Source organism: Ascidia mentula, chromosome 9, assembly GCF_947561715.1.
Source record: "Ascidia mentula chromosome 9, kaAscMent1.1, whole genome shotgun sequence".
NCBI classification, from domain to species: Eukaryota; Metazoa; Chordata; class Ascidiacea; order Phlebobranchia; family Ascidiidae; genus Ascidia; species Ascidia mentula.
The window spans coordinates 11,782,693-11,801,787 of NC_138574.1; the positions used below are offsets into that span (position 1 = coordinate 11,782,693).

Here is a 19,095-nt window from a genome sequence, read left to right on the forward strand (position 1 = left end):
CTATCGGTTAATGATCGCTCGGTGAGTATTTCGACTTCCAACATTTCTAGACTCATAAAACAACTCGGCCTCTTCAATAGTGTCAAGCATATCGATGTTTTTGGTTTCAGGTAATAATGCCACCGTACCGGCGGCGAGGAGCGCCAACACACCGAATATCACATTCGGTAACCAAGGTATGCATGATTGTAGGCTTATCACAAAGGGCGAAATCATGCCTCCAATTCCAACACCGATTGATCCCATAGCAACAGCGTTGGATCTGCACAATTGGGATGAATTTAATACTTACACAGTGATTGGTGGATGGACGGATTTAAATGTTTGTAGGCCTTGTGAGCTCCTATCCTTTATAATGTAATCACTCACTGGCACTCAGGTACGCAAAAGGGGTGCAAGAACTGGCTGGTATTTTTAAAGCAGCGACGACAAGAAAATGTTAAGATTCTCCACTCTCTCATAACCGCTTTCGTTTCGTAACCGGTCAGTTCTTTTACTTTTGAGCGCAAATTTTGCAAAATTTTACTTGCCATTGCGTCAAGAGAAACAAAATTATAAATTATAGAAAAGTTTACCTGATCACTGTGGGGAAGAGTTCAATTGTATAATTGTGGATGATGGCATACGAACCAGAAGTCCCTATCTTTGCCGCCATGGCAAATACCACACTCAAGGTCTGTAGGCCTGAACAAAGGCACGTTGTAAATAATGTGGAATAGCAGTATATAAAAAGAAAAACACATCTTCATAAAATCTTGTTATTGCAAATAAAACAGAGTAGTTTCCAACCTTGGTTGTTTCCAGCATATTGATCAACTATGGTTGCAAACAAAACAGTCATTCCACCAAGGACAAGCATAAATGCAAGCATTATGCGTCGACCAGTCCAGTCCATGAAAGCAATCACAAATAAGTATGAACCTATTTCCATAACTCCATCTGAAAATAAAGTGGCTCTGATTTTATCAACAACAGTAGGTAGATCGTGAAGCAAACACATCATAATAAAAACTAACTTCTACGGAAACTTTAACAATATTTTAACATTTCTGTGGTAAACATGAATCCGTGTGTATTTTTTTTTATCATACTTGAATGAAAATATCCAAAGTAATCGATATTGTCAATTTAGTTTGGATCTTCGAAGCTATAACTCCACAGTGCAGTTGGAAACTTGGTGTCGTAAACTTAAGAAATCTTAACTCAGCCCATAATTTAATACTCACTCAATGCGTTGTTTGTGAATATGTTTCCATTTAGAGTGCCAACATTAAATGAAATTCCGTAATATATTAATCCGTTCACAAACCTGTTCGAAACACGAATGTAATAAACATATCTTGTATTTTAGTTTTAATTTCCATTGATTTTTTGTTTCTGGAAAATGAAACCGGCATAATTCAAAGAGCAATGATGAACTTAATTTGCATTGATGCCTTTTCTCTGACATTTATAGTCGCTCATAAGACCTACAACGATGTAAAAGCAAGCAAGCTACACATGTAAATTCACGCACCAGTTAAGAACAACCAAAATGGTGATTATTCTCATTTTCGGAGTACGAAACAAATCAATTAAGGAATAGGTTTTGTTTCCTTCCTTTTCCTGAAACAAACAGCAGTTTTACCAAAAAATTGCACATGACCAAATTTGGTTAAATGTTACTTAAATTTTACCTCGCTCACATCACCAGATTGCTCTGCCTCTGCCCATAATCTACTTTCATCTAATTCTATCTTATTGTACTTGGCAATTTTTCTTGTGATCTAGTTGAACGAAAAACATAAAATACATGCTTTAAAATTTTGAAACAAACAAATAAAGCTTGGTATTATGTTACATTTTAGATGATTTGGTTCTAGTGATACAACAGGCAAAGACAAAACCAAACAATACATGACCTCTTTAGCTTGTTCATTTCTTCCATTGGAGAAAAGCCATCGTGGTGATTCGGGTACAACAAATAAAAAAAGTACAAAAGGAAGGGTAAACAATGTCATAACAAGCTAAAAACAAAATCGTTAACCTTCATGCCAGAAAGAACAAGGCCTTAAACCAAGTTGACTGACAAATTTATATATGCCCCACCTGCATGTCATGCCAGTTGTTCCAATAGTAAGCAATCCCAGAAAAAAGCATGTATCCAATTGCATAGCTTACTTGAAAACTGACTCCAACCAGTGTTCTCCATCGAGTTGAAGTAATTTCTAATACTAAATATAAAGAGCCGAAAAAGAAAACTTTGTTTGAAGGTTTCATATGAGGACCAGTTCGTAATAAGCCCCTCTAGCGACATTTCTAAATATGCAGGAAAACTTCAGTTTCTTTTTATCCCGTTACATATATATGTTTACTGTCGTCGGGTCACAAAGTTTGAGTCAGTTTCCTTGTATTAAACTTGTTATAATGAAATCGAATAGTAACTGATTATGTGGAGCAATGTTTAAAGTACAAACGAAATTGCTGATAAGATAAGTTAGTAAAACGCCCAACATGTTTCCAACATTTTCAGCGACTATACTAATTATAACTGGTATGCTCAAAACCCAAATTTTCGAAACAATATTGATTTAGAAACTTCTAAATAAAACTTACAGTACACAAAGCTGGACAAGTATATACCAGATCCGAAGATAGAATTAAATAGTCGGAAAACAACGAAGAGCCATAAGTTATGAACAAAACAGCACCCAAGTAAAGACACAAACCAGATAGCAGCTGTTACAATCATTGTAAGTTTTCGGCCAAATCTAAACGAAACATTTCTAACATGATTAATAACAAAAAATGTTACAAACACAAATATCAGTGCAGAAATATTCACTTAACAAATTGTTGAAGTAACAAATCGTACAAACCTATCTGTTATATATCCAAAAACGAATACTCCAAACAAATCACCACTCAAAAAGATTGATGTTGCAAAGTAGTCAAACCAAGCATCATCACAAACAAGGTTAAACTAGATGATAAAAAAGCCGAATAAAATTGAAGTAAATGAGGTACTTGCTGAGATCATACATGGTCAAAACAAATTGTTAAAATTGCTTGAATTGAGAAAGAACATCTCTGACCCAAATGTGTAATATTATAAATTTTGTGAGGTGCAGTTCTATGGTCACTGTTTCGACCAATAAGGTTTCATCAGTGCAGCTTGTTCTATAAATACTATTGACATTCTATTAAGGTCCTATAAATACTATTGACACCACTTTGCTTGTATATGTATGGTATTATGTTTACGTAATCAAACATGGCAACCTCTGTAATAACAGTCTGACTGAAGGTACTTCGATCATATTCATATCCGTCGTCACATTTTATCACAGGTGCAGAGTAATTGAAGCAGTCATCTGAGATGGTGCTTGCATTTTGATATTGATATCTGCAAAAACAATATTGCAAGGTATGGCATTGACCATGCCATATAACCATATATCGGAGGAATTATATAAAGATGTTAGTCTACTCAGATATTACTTCAAGTCTCAATTCACGTTGTATTGGAGGCTTTCACATAACAGTTAAAATCTACTGACGTTACCTTGAGCAATAGTCGAAGGTACCATCTTCCTTTAGTGGAGTCGTTATGTTGAGTATATATTCTTCACTTAATCCATTGGTGCAGTTTGTGTTGCTTATTTTGCATCTGAAAAAAGACACATGATAAAATTTAAACAAAAGTCGGCTTCGCAAATAGTGTTTCACGACAAGAAATTTAAACAGAAAAGGATATAACGGTGTTGCAAACCTAAACATTGTTGCCGACAAGTTGTCTAACGTTAAACAAGGGGACACTGCCTTATATGAAAACACAATTTGTACAAATCATGGATATTGATTGAAATACATCGTGAGATAAAGTCTTTTGGTGCAAAATTTTCCCGCGTTTTGCCAAATACTCTATTTAAATTTTTCTGGTACTTTGAAGACTCAATAAGAGGTAACTAGATTACTCTACGGCGTTTGCAAACAATAAATACGCTTATATGGCTTCGGTAATAAATATACTATATCACATCGTGAATAAAAATACATAACTTTGACAATTTGTCACGCCGAAAATGACTGGCGTCACGAATCACGAAAATAAATTACTGAGGCGCGAAAATGCGCCTTGGCACAGTTTGTCAAGGCGAATTTTTTGCAAGTGCTGGTAAGAGGGCTTTATTAAATCTTCTTCCCTCCTGTAACTGTAAAAATAACTCTACTAAAAAGCAGGAAATATTTCGAAATCCTAAGAAACGTTACGTAATTACCTGTAATCTGGAGTGTAATTAAAAAAAACGGGCGAAATAGTGTTGTAGCCAACCGGAACACTGCTGTACGACACCATCAATATTAACAATATTTGGTATCTTCCCATTCCACCAAGTTTGGATAAAACCACGTCAAAATCAATCATGGTTCTAATTTTATTCCAATTACTATAAGCGACTTCTTTCTATAATTCCTAACCATCAGGCAAAAGTTGCTGTATTATACTCAGATTGGCTGAAATTGTGCAAAGCTGCGATTAATTGCTGCGACTTCCTTTTCATTGCTAGGTCTATTGATAGCCAAAAGTGCCATGTGGATCAAAGTCTGCAGAACGAATAAAACCAACCGCACGTTTAAAACTAGACAATGCCGACTGTGCAAAGGCAGAAACGCTAGTCATGTTACCAGACCAAATACTGCCAGAATTGGTTAATAATTTCTAGCACTTGATATCATGTTAAATCAAACATTCCTGGTTAAGTCGGCACACAGTGCCAATGTCGTTTCAAAATGAAAGGCACAAGCTCTGTCATTGATCGAAATCTTGACCACGTTTTGATATTTAAATACCAAAACTTGGACAAACCACGCAGAAGTAATGACATGCTTTCGCATAGCAAGGCAGGATCGCCCCACTGCGCAGGCCCTTTATATTTAGCGATCTCAGCTCTCGTATTCTCATCATTAGGTTCGCAGGCTTCGCAGCCAAGGCATTGCAGCCAAGCTGGATCAGCTACATTTTCCGACAAGTCGGAGCGAGATCTGAAAAATCAATCCAGCTTGCTGCAATGCCTTGGCTGCGAAGCCTGCGAACCTCACTTGGACAAACCACGTGTAAAAAGCTTGAGTTTATGTATGAATGCATTTCCTTTCCTTAAAACGCGAGGTCGTCAACTGTTTGGGGCACAAGCAAACTTCGCAGTCGCACAATCATGTTAAATCTGCTTGTGCTGAATGTGCGACTAACAAACACCAAAAATGTTGGATGATGGTTAACAAATGTGTAATGTTAGTCTGCTGTAATTTATAGCCATTTACACCCCACAAACAACTGTTAACATCATTGAGCAAGCTAAAACTTGTTTGACAAACAAAGGCCGCTATAAAATTAACCTCAGTACACAACGAGATTACGCCATATTATGCCCACTAAATGCGGTTGATATCAGTTACTCGATCAACAGGCTGACGTAGGGCTATATGGTGGTTAGTTTTTGTTTGGACTACAAGGGTTTTATCCTAACCGACACAGTTGTTACAAAACCGCCACAGTAAACTAATGACTTCCCCTTTTCCATGACAAACGTTACGCTACCGCAATTTACGAATGTCGAGATCAGATTCAGATTGTGAGCTTTTATTTACATTGACTTGTGTTCAAACTTCGTTGTTCTTTGTTTTTAGCGATACCGACGTAAACAGGCTAAATCTCCATTTCACACAACATTACAAGACAAACCACTTAGGAATTACAATGTTGTTTCCAAATCACTGATTATAGAGGGTTGGTTGATTATTTTTTAACAGTTTGCTAATGGTGGTTCGATTTCCGCTTGGCAAATATGTATTTCGAAATAAAAATCATACACTTATGTCATTCGTAATCCCTGCTGTGTCAAGGAGAATAATATTTTGATAATAACTTGTTCTGTGCACAGGTTTCTTTTGTCATGCAGCATAATTAAAGAACCCTTTGTAAGGAGGTTGATTTAAACTTAATTATTTTAATTGCACTTATAACTACCAATCAACATTGCTGGTTGTTTTCCAGATTTATCAGAACTTCCTGTCGTTGAAAGCATTTCCACATTTTAGGATGATGGAACCATAAAGCTGACAAAAATATAACGACATTGCGCTGATTTCATTGTATATTACTGGCCGGTTAGTAGGTATAATTATCCTATATATTAAACAATGATTTCCCTCCCGGTTTATTCCTGTCGTTGAAAGCATTTTCACATTTAAGGATGATGGACGACATTGCACTGATTGCATTATTTGTTATTGGCCGGTTAGTATGTGTAATTGTCCTATACATTAAACAATGACTTCTTCCCTGGTTTTTCTCCCTGGCAAACCGCGGTGTTGTGGGTTTGAATAAAAACAACTAATAACTCTTTGCTGGCAGAGGCGTTATAGGACGATAAGAATCTGATAGAAAAGTGACACCTAGAACTGCTTCCTTTCGTTAAAAGTAATAAAGTTTTTAATTATACTAATTACCATAAAAACATGCGGTGTAACTGATCTTTCCTCGTGATTTTACTTCCATTATAAATACAAAAATTGCTGTTATCAGTGAGGCACATTGCATGGAGTCAGTTGCTGTTATCAGTGAGGCACGCTGCATGGAGTCAGTTGCTGTTATCAGTGAGGCACGCTGCATGGAGCCAGTATAATGCCACCAGGTTTCCAGTTCGTTTTCCCTTCTTTGTTCTCGCTTTTTGAATATCACTTTTATTGACTTTATCCCTGACACGACAGAGACATACGTCAGCTTCTCTTCCATTACAGTTTGCCGAAGCTGTTGGAAATGCATGTTTGCAAAACTTGTTTTAGTCATCAATCGTCACAACATTAGGTAAGTATTGGAGTGGTTGTGTTTATTCCTGATGAATCGAATGCACATGACATGATACGTAAAATAGTTGCAAGAAAAAGGCAGCCTTCGCTGAAATTAACACTACACGCGGCGGTAAATTATTTTGACATAATATGTCGTTACATTACTCCCACCCACAAGCGGAAATACACAAAATATTTGTCGTTGCGTGCGTTACACCTTGAAAAGGCCCATTCCATGATGAAGTTAAATGAATAATTAAACGTGACTGTATCACTTTAACACAAGATGTCGCTATTGTTTGTTATAAAATTGTCGTGAAAGTTTATCGGGTGTGGTGACATTTTTTAATATCATATGGGATTTGTAATTTTCATTAGGTATCTTGAACCATTGAGGTTGTTTTACAGCTCAGTTCCATCAATTGCCAGGTTGTCATATTCTCCGCTCTGGTAATACCTCGTGTTTTCATTTGCTTGTGACTTCGTTATGTCTCTATTTACGGAAAACATAAGATAGTGGTTTAATTTGCAGTAAAACAATGAGCAAATGTAGTGCTACTGTTGCTGCCAACAATTACCGGGAAGGATGGTCGTATATGTACGTTAACATCATCCGTAAAACAAAAAAAGAAATTTTCTATGCTTTGCTGCGCATTGGACAGAATACTTACTCCCGATTAACGGTCGTTTGGTTGGCACATAGACTTCCCACATTTTTGGACGCGTAAAATAATTCTGCGTCTTCAAGAGTCTCAAACATATCGATGTTTTTGGTTTCAGGTAATAATACCACCATAGCGGCGGCGAGAAGCCCCAACACACCGAATATCACATTCGGTAACCAAGGTATGTATGATTGTAGGCTTATCACAAAGGGCGAAATAATGCTTCCGACTCCAACACCAGTTGATGCCACAGCAACAGCGTTTGATCTGCAAAATCGGATTTTAATACTAACAAAGTGACTAATGTGATGAACGTATTGAAATGTTAGTAGGCCCAAGTGAGCTCCTGTCCTTTCAAAACGCGAAATTCGCACTTAAGTATGTATATGGCGTGAAATAACAAAATGGAAATTTTAAATCTGCGACGACAAGAAAAACGGGTTAAAATTCTCCATAGAAAAGTGTAGGCCTACCTGATCACTGTGGGGAAGAGTTCAATTGTATAATTGTAGATGACGGCATACGAACCAGAAATTCCTATCTTTGCCGCCATCGCAAATGCCACACTTAAGGTCTGTAGACCTGAAGAAAGGCACTGTTATGTCGCGTCATAAGAAATGTGAATTGTATAAAATGTAAAACATGTACATCAGGCAAATGTGCTGTAAAAAATTGTTTGTGCGTTATTGGCAAAATAACATTTACAATTGTACACCTTGGTTGTTTCCAGCATATTGATCAACTATGGTTGCACACAGAACTGTCACTCCACAAAGGACAAGCATAAATGCAAGCATTATGCGCCGACCAGTCCAGTCCATTAAGGCAATTATGAATATGAATGTACCTAATTCCAACACTCCATCTAAAAATAAAGTGCTGTAATTTTGTCAACAACAGCAGGTAAATCAGGATGCAGAGACATAATCAAACCTAAATTTTGCAGACGGTTTAGCAATATTTTGACATTTCTATGTTCAACATGAACCCGCGTGTTTTCTATCATACTTGCATAGAAATATTCAAGGTAATCCTTATTGTCAATGTATTTTAGTTACAAGTATTTTGCAGATTTTTGTAAGTATTAGTATCTTTTTGTATTACACAAGTCAATTTCTTTATCAACAGGCTAAAATAAGTTCAGTTTTCGCATTGCATCAGTTTTTTTTTATATAATAAACACTACGATCTGCTGAAATGATCACCAACATAGAATCTGACACAACTTATCAAACCATCGGCACATCCTGGCACTCAACCCATATACCTTTAAAAACAAGCTGGCACCCAAGGGGGTTGAATAAACAAATGTTGATTAAATAGGCAATTTTTATCCTCATGGCTCAAAGTAACAAAATAACCAACTTGTTGGTAAAACAAGGAAAGCGGTAATTCAAACGGACTATTAACCTTTGGCCGCCTATAGCCATGCGGCAGCCAAGTAACTAAATTGCCAATTGTAACGATGGTTTGTGTTTTAGACGCTGCGCTAACTTCATAGTGCCAAAAACTTGGTACTGGGAATTTCATCTCAATTGCGTCCTGTTTGACTCGACTGCCCCAATGCTGACTTATCACTGTCATTCTGTGTTTCACTGGTTCCACACTGCTCATTATACCTGACGTTGCTTCAAAGACACTTGTAGGGAGACCGATAGCGTGGGCCTATGCGTTCACATTATTTTTCAAGGTTTTGGTTTGAATCCTACAAATAGGATTATGATTTGCATGCACAATATATATCCTTCATGAAAAAACGTTTGTGCTACATGGGTATCAACTCAAAATATAATACTCACTCAGAGTGTTGTTTATAAATATGTTTCCATTCAGAGCGCCAACATTGAGTAAAATACCATAATATAATAATCCATTCACAAACCTTTTAAAGACAAGAATGTTATCAATGTAAAATGTTTTGCAATTTTTTTGTTACTTGTCCATTTACCCACCAGTTAAGTATAACTAAAATGGTGATTATTCTCATTTTCGGAGTACGGAACAAATCAATTGACGAATAGGTTTTGTTTTCTTCCTTTTCCTAAGAAAACAACAGTTTTACCAAAAATCTGTTTAAACATGGTTAAATGTTACTTAAAATTTACCTCGTTAGCATTAACAGGTTGCTCCGCCTCTGCCCATAATGTACTTTCATCTAATTCTATTTTATTGTGCTTAGCAATTTTTCTTGTTATCTGGTTTAAACGAACATCATAAAATACATGTTTTAAAATTTTAACATGAACAAATAATCCATGTTTTTAAGACAGTTTTTTGGGAGTTATAGTTTTAACAATAGAACTGAAAATACCAGAAATAATACCCAACCTCTTTAGCTTGCTCATTTCTTCCATTGGAGAAAAGCCATCGTGGTGATTCGGGTATAAGAAATACAAAAAGTGCAAACGGTAGAGTAAACATTGCCATCACAAACTAAAAACAAAATCGTTAACATCCCTGCCAAAATGAACAAGGGCTTACATAGACAAAACTACCTGCATGTCATGCCAGTTGTTCCAATAGTAAGCAAGCCCCGACAATATCATGTACCCAAGTACATAGCCTACGTGAAAACTGACTCCAACCAGTGTTCTCCATCGAGTGGAAGTAATTTCTGATACTAGACAAAAATAGCCACAAAATTAAAACATTTGACTTTTGCGAAGAAGATGTGCTTTGTTTGCACCTTTAATATATAATTTTTCAAAACATACATAAATTGTCGTATATTACTGTAAATAGAATTGATTTCGAAACTTTTTTGAAAACTTACAGTATACAAAGCTGACCAAGTAGTTACCAGATCCAAACACAGCAGCAAATAATCGGCACACGACAAAGAGCCAATAGTTATGAACATAACAGCACCCAAGCAAAGTCACAAACCAGAAAGCAGCTGTTATAATCATGGTAAATTTTCGGCCAAATCTAAGCATAACATTTGTATCATACTCATTTAACAGATTGTAGAACAATTCACCTGAAAAAATTAGTAAAGCAAATGTACAAACCTGTCCGATATATATCCAAATACTATTGCTCCAAACAAATCACCAAGCAAATAGATTGATGTTGCAAAAAAGTTTAGCCAAGCATCATCACAAACAAGGTTAAACTAAGATTATAAAGGCAGAAGAATGAAATTGAAGAAGATTTTGTACTTTTCTAGATCATAGATGTTAAAAAATGGGTTCAAATTGCGTCAATCAAAAGAGGCCAATTCTGTAATATTATACGCAATCCAACATGGTAACCTCAGTAATAACAGTCTGACTGAAGGTACTTCGATCATATTCATATCCGTCGTCACATTTTATCTTAGGTATAGAGTAATTGAAGCAGTCATTTGAAGCGGTACTTCTATTTTTATATTGAAATCTGCAAAAACAGTATTCCAATTTGGAGGTACAACCTTGTTTGTCAGGAAATATAGTCATAATTTTGTTAGTTCACGAGTTACAATACATGTTTTTTAGAGATTTTTAAATAACATTTATAACCTACTGGCAATACCTTGAGCAATAGTCGAAGGTACCATCTTCATTTTGTGGAGTTGTCATGTTGAGTATATCTTCTTCACTTAATCCACTGGTGCAGCTTGTGTTGCTTATTTTGCATCTGATACAAAAGGTAAATATCATAAAGTTCAAGTTTATTTGCACAGATAAACATTGATGTTACACATTAAACCAACACACTGTAAATACAAAAAACACCGCCTTAAATATATACAAATGTGGTATAAAACGTGGATATTGAATAAAATACATTGTAGGATAATGAAAGTCTTTTGGTGCAAAAGTTTTCCCGCGCTTAGCCAAACATTGTATTTAAACTTTGAATACTTTGCAACTTTGAATACTCCAAAAAAAGTAAGTAGTTTACCATACGATTTTTTAGAATTATTGAATACCCTTATATGACTTCGGTATTAAATATACCAGTTTCGTGAAAAAAGACTATAAAAAACTTTGTTTACAAGTGGACTTTATCCATCCTTCTTTCATTCAGTAACTGTGATGACAACACTACTAAATTACAGGAAAATTTTCGGAAGCCTCAATAATCGTTAGGCAATTACCTGTAATCCGGGGTGAAATTTATGAACACAGGAGCAGTAGTGTTGTAGCCAGCTGGCACGCTACTGTACGACACAATCAGTATTAATAATACTTGGTATCTTCCCATTCCACCAAGTTTGGATGAAACCACGTCAAAATCAATCATGGTATTCGTTTTGTTCCAACTCTTTTACGCAACTAAAAATTTCCACAGTATTGTCGCAGCACTACAACACATGCATATACTTAAACATAGGCCTTAAAACACTTAAAAGCATGGCCAAGTTAGATTCAATGTGAAGAAAATGATGAACTTAATTTCCCCAGTAGTCAAAAGTGCGATCAAGCAACTCCGTATGTCAAACTTGCAGAGTGACTGCAGATAAATGAGCCTGTGAGGTGTGGCGACCGACTAGACAGGAATAATGTATTTAAACTATCAAATTAATAGGTTAACAACTTAAACTAAGGCGTAAACATGACGTGCAAACAACAACAAACGTTAAACAAGGCCTAGTAAGGTGCAGAATATCTAAACAGGTTGAAGGTACAAGTTGGGATACATCAAGGCAGTCATGCAGACAACACTCAAGTCTACTGCTACAAATGTAAACAACTACAAACGATAAGCTTAGTAACATCATGCCAAACGCACTTGACTCATTGGACATGCTCTAACACCAACAGAAAACTAAATATGCAACTGAAAATAAGCTGTCCCTGTATGAAACTAAAAAACTAGATATACAAACTAATGAAAACACCAGCGTGGCATGGCAGGAATTACTGGCGGAAGCAATCCTCGTTTCCCAAGTCAGTCTTCCAAACCGCAACCAAAACCATGCGCCTGCTCCTCTTCCTCTTGTACTGAACGCAGAAACTTTCGTTTTAAATTCACACGCGAACAGTTCTGTGTATGTAACAGTCAGAAACGACCAAAATGCGTGATGGCTTCAATATCTTACTACTCTGGGTTTTTGTATCTCGAGGTAACTGGTGAGTTATAAGAACTCAATTTCTTTGTAGTCGAAACTCCCGGATAAGCATGTATCTGCCAATATTTACTCTTATCTTAAGTTGTCCATAAATTCATTTATTGTATATCATCTAAGGACCTTTATGGAAATTATAATAACTTGTTCTATGCACAGGTATCTTTTTTCACGCTAGATAATTAAAGAATCCTTTATTACGAGGTTGATTGAACCTTTATTATTTTCAATCAGCATTGTTGACTGTTTTATCAGAAGTTCCTGTCGTTGAAAGCATTTTCACATTTAAGGATGGTGAAACCATAAAACAATAACGACATTGCACTAATTCCATTATTTGTTATTGGTCGGTCATTATGTATAATTAATCCTATACATTATACAATGACTTCCTCCCTGGTTTATTGCAAACCGCGGTGTTGTGGGGTTAAATGAAAACAACTAATAACTCTTTGCTGGCAGAGGCGTTTGGACGATAAGAATCTGATAGAAAAGTGACACCTAGAACTACTTTCCTTTACAAAAAGTATTAATAACTTTGTTATACGAATTTCCATAAAAACATGCGGTGTATATCTGACCTTTCCTCGTGATTTGCTTCAACTATAAATACAAAATTGATCTTAGTTCAAACATGGTTTTGGGAAATGGAATGATAACACCTTTTCGGTAGATCCTGTTAACAGCGATTCGTTTGGCATTTTTGCGTGTGAAATGCATGACTGTAGTTATGCAGGATGCTGTAAAATGCCTTGTACTTTACAAAAGCAAAATAACTGTGGTTTTATTTGCTACAGTCTTCTGATAAATTGCTGTTTACGCTGTTACATTTGGGTTGCGGTTTGTTTAGGCTACAAAAGCGTTTGACGGATGTATACGAATTGTATGCTTGTTACACATGTTTTGGTCAAACTACCGTCTTTTTAACATGACCGTTGTTGTCAGTGAGGCACGTTGCACGAAGCCAGTATAACGCCACCAGGTTTCCAGTTTGTTTTCCCTTCTTTGTTCTCGCTTCCTAAATATTACTTTCATTGACTTTATCCCTGACACGCCAGACACCTACGTCAGCTTCTCTTATATTACAGTTTGCCGAAGCCGATAAAAATGTACGTTTGCAAAACTTGTTTTAGTCGTCAATTGTCACAATATTAAGTAAGTATTGGAGTGGTTGTTATTATTCCTGATGAGTCAGATGCACATGACATGATACGTAAAATATTTGCAAGAAAAAGGCAGACTCCGCTGAAATTAACACAACACTCGGCGGTAGGATATACATCATTTTAACATAATATGTCGCTACATGACTGTGGGTAACTCAAGTGCATCTAAAACTAGCTTAAATACCAAACTCGAATGAAATTAAATACGGATGCCCCGGAGAACACATTATTCGCTGAAAAATCTGAAAACCACTACCACTACTGATTGCCGGTAAATCTCCTGCAGAGATATTCAGGAAGTTACCAGCCAACAGGCCTTTCGCCTTCCACAGGCGCATTACGCCATGGCAGAATAGGGTGTAAAAATCCCAATCGCTGCACAATCAAAGGCTAGATTTCATCGCGCATAACCCTTGCATTTAATGCTTAGGGCAGAAAGCCACCGGTATAATGTACGTAAGTCGTGGTGAGTTCTTTGCCGCGTTCGGCGCCAGCCTTGATTGCTTGTTTCATGCGCGCTGCTGTGGCTTTAGCCGACTACTGGAGGTTCTTTGTAGATTGTTGTGTACGCAGTTACGCTTGGGTTGGAGTTTAATTACGCTACAAAAACATTTGCTCTGGTGTTTTCACGGATGTTCGAATTAAATGCTTGTTTTAGTCGTCAAACATCACAATATCAGGTAAGTTACATGCAATTAGTCGGGCTGTGCCCATAAGAAAATTGTCGTGGAAAGTGCAACGTGTTCGGTATCACTTTTAGTATCTGCTTGGGTTAGTTTATAGTTTTATAGAAGAATTTTGAACAGTTGACAATTTGTCACAGTTCGGTTCCATCGAGTGCCGGGTTGTCATATTCCCCACTCTGGCGATGCCCCGTGCTTTCATTTTCTTGCGGCTTCGTCATGTCCCTGTTTTGATATGGAATTAAAAAAACATAAGACATTGGTTTAAATTTACAGTAAAACAATAAGCAAATGGTAAAACGCTTGTTGGCGAAAGTGATGGGATGGAAAGTGGTCATGCTTTGTAACTTTAAGAAAAAGATTTTTTTCAAACAAAAAGAGATAAATATGTGCTTTCCCAGAAGCCTCCTGCAAGTTTTTGGTAAGACAGAATACTTACTTTTGGTCAATGATCGCTTGATTCGCATTTAAACTTCCCACATTTCTGGACGCGTAAAATAACTCGGCCTCTTCAAGAGTCTCAAACATATCGATGTTTTTGGTTTCAGGTAATAATACCACCATAGCTGCGGCGAGGAGCGCCAACACACCGAATATCACATTCGGTAACCAAGGTATGTATGATTGTAGGCTTATCACAAAGGGCGAAATAATGCTTCCGATTCTAGCACCGGTTGACCCCATAGCAACAGCGTTTGATCTGCGCAATCGAAAAGAGTATAAACATTATAGTGATTGTTGGGATGAACGTATGTTAATGTTTTTTTGTCTGCACTCACATCATATTGTGTTGTCTCACAGACATACAAGTATTTTAAGGTGAGATTCATGCGAATGTAAAGTTAACAGTAGAAAACAACATAATTTTTCAGGCTGTCGTATTTGTTGCCACGTTCATGAAATGTTTTGACCACATTTTATTAAAGTTTACCTGACCACTGTTGGGTAGAGTTCAGTGGTAAAATTGTAGATGACGGCAAACGAACCAGAAGTCCCTATCTTTGCCGCCATGGCAAATACAACACTCAAGGTCTGAAGGCCTGAACAAAGACACGTTATATTCTATCTTCATAACCTTGTAAAAAAATGGGAAAAAGTCGTTGGTATAAACTACAAAAAACCTTCACAATACACAAATGTAGGTGTGCAAATAAGGTGATTTTGATTACTCAGTTGGTTTGTCAACATGACTGAGAATCTGAGATGAAACTAAAACATCTATTTTTGCAAAATGTGATTACATTTCTGTATGGGCCTCATTTGATGTGATACACAATTTTTCATCACAGCTTATTTCACAAAAAATAACATTTGAAATTGGACACCTTGGTCGTTTCCAGCATATTGATCAACTATGGTTGCACACAAAACAGTCACTCCACCAAACACAAGCATAAATGCAAGCATTATGCGTCGACCAGTCCAGTCCATTAAGGCAATTATAAATATGTATGAACCTATTTCCATAACTCCATCTGAAAAAGGGCGGTGATTTGATCAATATAATCAAATTTAAATACGTTTTTCTTTAGTAAAAACATTTCTGATATGTGCTGTGTAAACAGTTAGCTAACTACAACGTGGTATAATGGAAATAGAATTAACTGCAGTATATGCATAAAACACAAATTGATATACTCACTTAAAGTGTTGTTAATAAATATGTTTCCATTTAGAGAGCCAACGTTAAGTGAAAGTCCATAATATATTAATCCATTCACAAACCTGTTTAAAATAAGAATGTAACATATCTTGTATTAGAACCTGTCAGCTAATCATATTTTTAATCAAAATATAAGTCTAAAAAGTTTATAACTTCGTTTATATTTACAGAACAGTTTTTTTGTTCTTCAAAAATGGAAATAACAGCATAATTCAAATCAGCCATACAATGATTTAAATAGATTTTTTTCTAACTGCAAAACCACAGAAAACCAGGTCGTTACTCAAGTCATTTCACTCACCAGTTGAGTATCAGTAAAATGGTGATTAATCTCATTTTGGGAGAACGGAACAAATCAATTGACGAATAGGTTTTGGTGTTATCATTTTCTTGAACCTTAAAGAAACAGGATTTTATTCAAAAATCTGTGAAAAAGGTTAAATAATACTTAAGATTTACCTTCTTGAGGTCACCAGATTGTTCTGCCTCGTGCCATAATGTACCTTCGTCTAATTCAACCTTATTGTACTTTGCAATTTTTCTAGTTATCTAGTTCAAATGAAAAACAAAAATAACAGCTTTATGATTTGAAACAAAAAAGTAAGACATGTTTTTGGGTAACTCTTCTTTTTTGTTCACATAACAAAAATGGTAAACAAAAAATACACAACCTCCTTCGCCTGTTCATTTTTCCCATTGGAGAAAAGCCATCGTGGTGATTCCGGTATAACAAATAGAAAAAGAGCAAACGGAAGGGTAAACATTGCCATCACAAACTAAAAACAAAATTTTTAACCTGCAATGCAGACAGAATGAAGACTTTACCCATATACACCCATTTTTTGTGTGTCCCACCTGCATGTCATGCCAGTTGTTCCAATAGTAAGCAATCCCAGACAAAATCATATATCCAATTGCAAAGCCAAGTTGAAAACTGACTCCAACCAGTGTTCTCCATCGACTGGAGGTAATTTCCAATACTAAACAAGAATATACAAACTCTAATAAAATTTAACTGGATCATTTGACTGCTGAGAAGGATACCTGGTCTGTAGCTTTGTTATTTACGGTTTGAAATAAGGTATATATTTATAAATATATAAATTTATAAAATTATATGACATGTATATATAAATCACTTAACGCGGGCACAAGCTTGTAAACCAAGCAAAGCTTCAAGTACCTAATGCTAGCCTCTGTCTTTGCTGGTGTTAGGTGTAGCTGTTCAAGACTGTGTAAACTACACCATGTCGCCATTATGGAATCTCTCTTCTGTGTAGTTTACACAGTCTTGTAAAATCACTGTATACAAAACTGATTCACAAACTTCCAAAAAACTTACAGTAAATAAAGCTTGACAAAAAGATACCAGATCCAAACACAGCAGCAAATAATCGGCACACAACAAAGAGCCAAAAGTTATGAACAAAACAGCACCCAAGCAAAGCCGCAAAGCATAAAGCAGCTGTTAAAATCATTGTAAATTTCCGTCCGAATCTAAAAAAACCACTGACCATTACCAGGAAATCTACTTTTTATATATTACCAATACAAAGAATATCATTTTAGATAAATGCAGGTGAAACAATTGGTAAAGTAGTTGTACAAACCTGTCTGTTATATATCCAAACACAATCACTCCGAACAAAACACCAATTAAAAAGATTGATGTTGCCAAGAAGTCAAGCCAAGCATCTTCACAAACAAGGTTAAACTAAAAGACATTTAGTATTTCAAAAACTGAATAAAACTACTAAATAAAACAAATAACAACAACTCAATTATGTAAATGTGTACACTTTTTCCGTTTGTTTTCTGGAATAACTTTAAAATTGATTTAGTATTTGCTCTGATCATATAGGTGTATGGTCAAAACAAAGTGTTGCAAATTGTCATTCCTCCAATAAAAACAAATAATTTCTTAACTTAATTTGTCATATTAAGGATACATTAATTAAACATTTGAACAAATAATATGAATATTTATGGTAACCTCAGTAATAACAGTCTGAGTAAAGGTACTTCGGTCATATTCATATCCGTCGTCACATTTTATCTTAGGTGTAGAGTAATTGAAGCAGTCATTTGAAGTGGTGCTTGCATTTTTATATTGAAATCTGCAAAAACAATATTACAAGTTGTAGTTAATGACCATGCCACATAAACACATATGTCAGGAAATATAGCCATAATTAAATTAGTCCATGAATCACAATACATGTTATTTTGGAGACTTTTACATAACATTTAAATCCTACTGGCACTACCTTGAGCAATAGTCGTAGGTACCATCTTCCTTTTGTGGAGTTGTTATGTTCAGTATATCTTCTTCACTTAATCCAATGGTGCAGTTTGTGTTGCTTATTTTGCATCTGATACAAAAGGAAAATATGATAAAATTCAGACAAATGCCAACACACTGTAGACAGGAGTACACAGCCTTTGAATGTCTAAAATAACACCTTTAAATGTTTCAAAAAAATAGTACAAACTTGGATATTAAATACAATATGTTACGAGATGACAAAAGCCTTTTGGCGCAAAAATTTCCCCGCCTTTTTCCAAATGCTTTATTCAAATTTTGTTGGTACTTTGAAGACTACAAGAGGTAACTAAATTACCCTATGCCATTTAAAAAAAAAAAAATACTTGTATCGGCTAGAGCTGCGGTATTAAATTTTCTAAATCCTTGAAATAAATACAAACTTTGATGATTTAGCACGCCAAAATGACAGGCGTCACGAATTATGAAAAACAAATTGAGCCGCCCAAGTGCTTGTAAGAGGGCTTTATTAAAACTTCTTCTCTTCTGTAGCTGTGAAGGCAACTCTATTAAGATAGCAGCAAAATTATCGGAACCTAAGAAACGTTACGTGATTACCTGTAATCTGGAGTGTAATTCATAAAAACAGGCGCAATAGTGTTGTAGCCAACCGGTAGACTGCTGTACGACACCATCAATATTAACAATATTTGGTATCTTCCCATTCCACCAATTTTGGATAAAACCACGTCAAAATCAATCATGGTTTTGTTT

At 35.8% G+C, this 19,095-nt stretch overlaps 3 protein-coding genes across 3 annotated transcripts; all 3 read right to left on the bottom strand.

Annotated features, from left to right (window-relative positions):
- LOC145914600 (organic cation transporter-like protein) lies at positions 1 to 4,405 on the bottom strand. Its single transcript, XM_083002421.1, has 13 exons — positions 4,260 to 4,405; positions 3,545 to 3,649; positions 3,262 to 3,385; positions 2,859 to 2,962; positions 2,596 to 2,750; positions 2,089 to 2,213; positions 1,902 to 2,006; positions 1,677 to 1,766; positions 1,517 to 1,605; positions 1,227 to 1,309; positions 790 to 939; positions 576 to 684; positions 1 to 262 (listed from the first exon to the last, which is right to left on the bottom strand). The coding sequence occupies exons 1-13, from the start codon at positions 4,403 to 4,405 to the stop codon at positions 1 to 3; spliced, it is 1,647 nt and encodes a 548-aa protein (XP_082858547.1).
- A 2,634-nt stretch (positions 4,406 to 7,039) lies between these two features.
- On the bottom strand, positions 7,040 to 11,720 carry LOC145914371 (organic cation transporter protein-like). Its single transcript, XM_083002196.1, has 14 exons — positions 11,575 to 11,720; positions 11,007 to 11,111; positions 10,748 to 10,871; positions 10,505 to 10,608; positions 10,267 to 10,421; positions 9,989 to 10,113; positions 9,822 to 9,926; positions 9,599 to 9,688; positions 9,446 to 9,534; positions 9,293 to 9,375; positions 8,209 to 8,358; positions 7,967 to 8,075; positions 7,500 to 7,760; positions 7,040 to 7,321 (listed from the first exon to the last, which is right to left on the bottom strand). The coding sequence occupies exons 1-14, from the start codon at positions 11,718 to 11,720 to the stop codon at positions 7,231 to 7,233; spliced, it is 1,737 nt and encodes a 578-aa protein (XP_082858322.1). The 3' UTR covers positions 7,040 to 7,230.
- Positions 11,721 to 14,529: 2,809 nt separating this feature from the next.
- Positions 14,530 to 19,085, bottom strand: LOC145914601 (organic cation transporter protein-like). Its single transcript, XM_083002422.1, has 14 exons — positions 18,940 to 19,085; positions 18,326 to 18,430; positions 18,052 to 18,175; positions 17,669 to 17,772; positions 17,401 to 17,555; positions 16,914 to 17,038; positions 16,730 to 16,834; positions 16,518 to 16,607; positions 16,360 to 16,454; positions 16,038 to 16,120; positions 15,721 to 15,870; positions 15,327 to 15,435; positions 14,835 to 15,095; positions 14,530 to 14,620 (listed from the first exon to the last, which is right to left on the bottom strand). The coding sequence occupies exons 1-14, from the start codon at positions 19,083 to 19,085 to the stop codon at positions 14,530 to 14,532; spliced, it is 1,743 nt and encodes a 580-aa protein (XP_082858548.1).
- Between the last annotated feature and the right edge of the window lie 10 nt (positions 19,086 to 19,095).